The 2,860-nt window shown below is 30.5% G+C and overlaps 1 protein-coding gene across 1 annotated transcript; it reads left to right on the top strand.

The window, feature by feature from the left end:
• Positions 1–1,215, top strand: LOC149213001 (uncharacterized). Its single transcript, XM_089390697.1, has 3 exons — positions 1–466; positions 560–652; positions 826–1,215. Exons 1-3 carry the CDS (start codon positions 338–340, stop codon positions 1,021–1,023), a joined length of 420 nt encoding a protein of 139 aa, XP_089246823.1. The 5' UTR covers positions 1–337; the 3' UTR covers positions 1,024–1,215.
• Positions 1,216–2,860: the final 1,645 nt, after the last annotated feature.

The raw sequence follows: 2,860 nt of genomic DNA, 5'->3' as shown, positions 1-2,860 counted from the left end.
GTGACCATCAAAGCGAGAGCTCATATGTTTTTTGGATGTTTTCTTTATAGCCATTTTTTTACACATATCCATAGAGTCCCCATGCCATTGATGTGAATTACTTGTTCGGTTTTTTTTAACCAAAATTTTTAACCAAACAAGAAAAATTAAAAAAATGCCTCAAGATCAAAGACTGAAACAAAGACCTATTGACATACCATTTAAAGTATGGAAAGAACTTGTAAAATCATATGAGAAGTTGGATGCACAAAGAAAAGCCGGCAATGAGAGCATTCAGGTATTGAATTTTTCATTAAACATTATTTAGAATGTATTAATACTTATAAGTATCTTAGACATGTATTTGTGTGAAAATAAATTGAATTGGTTTATGTTTAAGGACAAGGCATCCAAGGCGAGTTTAACCAAGACAAAAGTCACTCATCGTAGTGGCCAGAAAGGTTTAAAAGCACTGATAACAACCTTTGTAAGTATATTAAACATGTGATATTTTTTTAATAAATTTTGTACTAGAAGAAAGTCATTGTAATCTAATTTCTCCCTATTTACTAATTGATAGGAACTAAAATATGGAAGACCTCCAAATCATTTGGAAAAGGAGGTGCTGCAGAAAAAGAGATGGGTTGAATTTGTTGTTTGGATGGACTCTATGGTATGTAATCTTAGTTGGATTTCCAATATACTTTTAAACCATATTTTCATTTTATTTTTTAGTACTATTAGATATTATATCTTACCTCATTTTATGGTTAACATTGTATAACAAAAACATGTGTTGTGTTGTGTAATTAATACTAACATGTAATATTGATTTTTTTTTGTCAGAATGCTATAGGTAATGATTGCCAAGACGATGATCCAAATTATGTTCAACATATATCAGGAGATGATGAGGATGAGGATGAGGATGATGGTGGTGAAGGAGGAGATGATGATGATAGTTGCGGTGTTGGTGATGATGTGGATCAGAGTAATGAGGATGGTCAAGATGATCATGAGGATGATCTTGGTGGTGGTAGCTAGGCATGCACATGCATTGTTTTTTATGAAGAAATTATTGTGTAGAATGACATTGTTATGTTTAGATGGGTGTTGTGAATTTACCCTATATCAATGAGACATTTTGATTTTGTAATCATACGATGAGTTTGATTTATGTATGTTGTTAATTTATCATAGAATAACGATATTCATGAAATATTTTGATTTGTTAAACATATTTGAATTTTAGTTGTTTTGATTAAAAATAATACTGATTTTATTAGTATTATGTTTCTATTTTATACATGTTTTGAAAATTTTTAATGACACATTGTTATTTTTTTGGATGGATGTTGTCAATTTCTCTTAAATTTCTTTACAAATGATTTTGAATTGTGATATCTGCTTTAATGATATTTAGAAACTATCATATATTTCACTATGAATCTATAAAGGGGGTCATATATGTAAAGAAAAATATACTCTATATAAGAAGTCAAATGTGGATGTAACCATGGATGCAAAATTGAAAGTAAAATTGGATGTTAAACTAGGAATTAATACAAAATGCAAACAATTGACATACAAAGTGTTTTAAATTAGAAGTGAAAAATTGTGCAATAGTTGACACAAAGAAGGGAACAAAACATGGCATACAAAAGGATATCAAATTGGGCAAAAACAAGGACACATAAATGGGCACCAAATTAGATGCAAAAAAAGACAACAACTAGATGTAAAATAAGATGCAAAGTTGAGTGTTAAAAAGAAGCAAAAAATGTTACAAATTAATATGCCAAATGATGATGCAAATAATGGTGTAAATTTGGGATGCAAACTTGGGTGCAAAAAAGGAAAAAAAAAAAAGATGTAAGAAAAGACATAAAACATGATGCAAAATGGGGCTGAAAAAAAGGTGAAACCAAGGATGCCATATTGGATGTAAAAAATGATTCCTAATCTCATGCAAATTTAGGCTCGAACTCAGACACAAAATTATATGCAAATGTGGACACAAAATGAGGCAAAAAAAGATGCAAATTTGGATGGTGAAAACGATGTAAAACTAGACACCAAAAAAATGCAAAATTGGATGAAAAAGTCGGTGTAAATAATGGTGCAACATTGGACACAAGTAGACACAAAAAAATGGTGCAAAAAGGGGCATAACATATCTTAAAATTGGATGCAAAACTTGGTGCAAAAACAAATACAAAATTAGACGTAAAAAATGGCTCTACATTGAATGTACCATTAGACACAAAATAAGATGCAAAGGTGGACACAACACATGACTCAACATAAGATGCAAATATAAATGCAAATTTGGATGCTCAAAATGATGTAACATTAGATGCAAGAGATGGTGTTAAAAATGATGCAAAATTAGATGAAACAAATGACGCAAAATATGGTGCAAAATGAGATGGGAAAAATGGAGACAAATCAAACGTAAATGTGGATGTAAAAAATGGTCCAAAAAAAGATGCAAAAATGGGCACAAAAATGGATGCAAAATTTGGTGCTAAATCAAATTCAACACATGGTGCAAAGATAGGCACCAAAGCTGGTGCAAAAATAGAAGCAAAAACTACTGTAAGACTAGATACAAAACCTGGCGTAAGACTAGATGCAAAAACTGATACAAAATGGATGCATAAAAAGACGTTAAATTGGATTCAAAATACAGTGTAAACTTGATGCAAATGATGGTGCAAAAATGGGAGCAAAGAATGACACAAAATAGGAAGAAAAAGAGAATGAAAAATAGATGCAAAAAATGACACAAAACTAGAAGCAAAACCTATCATAAAATAAGATGCAAATCTTGGTTCAAAATTTGACGCAAAAAATGATGCATAGTTTGGTGTAAAAAATG

The sequence above is a fragment of the Pinus tabuliformis genome, chromosome 1_1, assembly GCF_031772625.1.
Source record: "Pinus tabuliformis cultivar Carrire ecotype Pingquan chromosome 1_1, CPIR1, whole genome shotgun sequence".
NCBI lineage: Eukaryota > Viridiplantae > Streptophyta > Pinopsida > Pinales > Pinaceae > Pinus > Pinus tabuliformis.
This window is presented reverse-complemented; position numbering and strand designations above follow the sequence as displayed.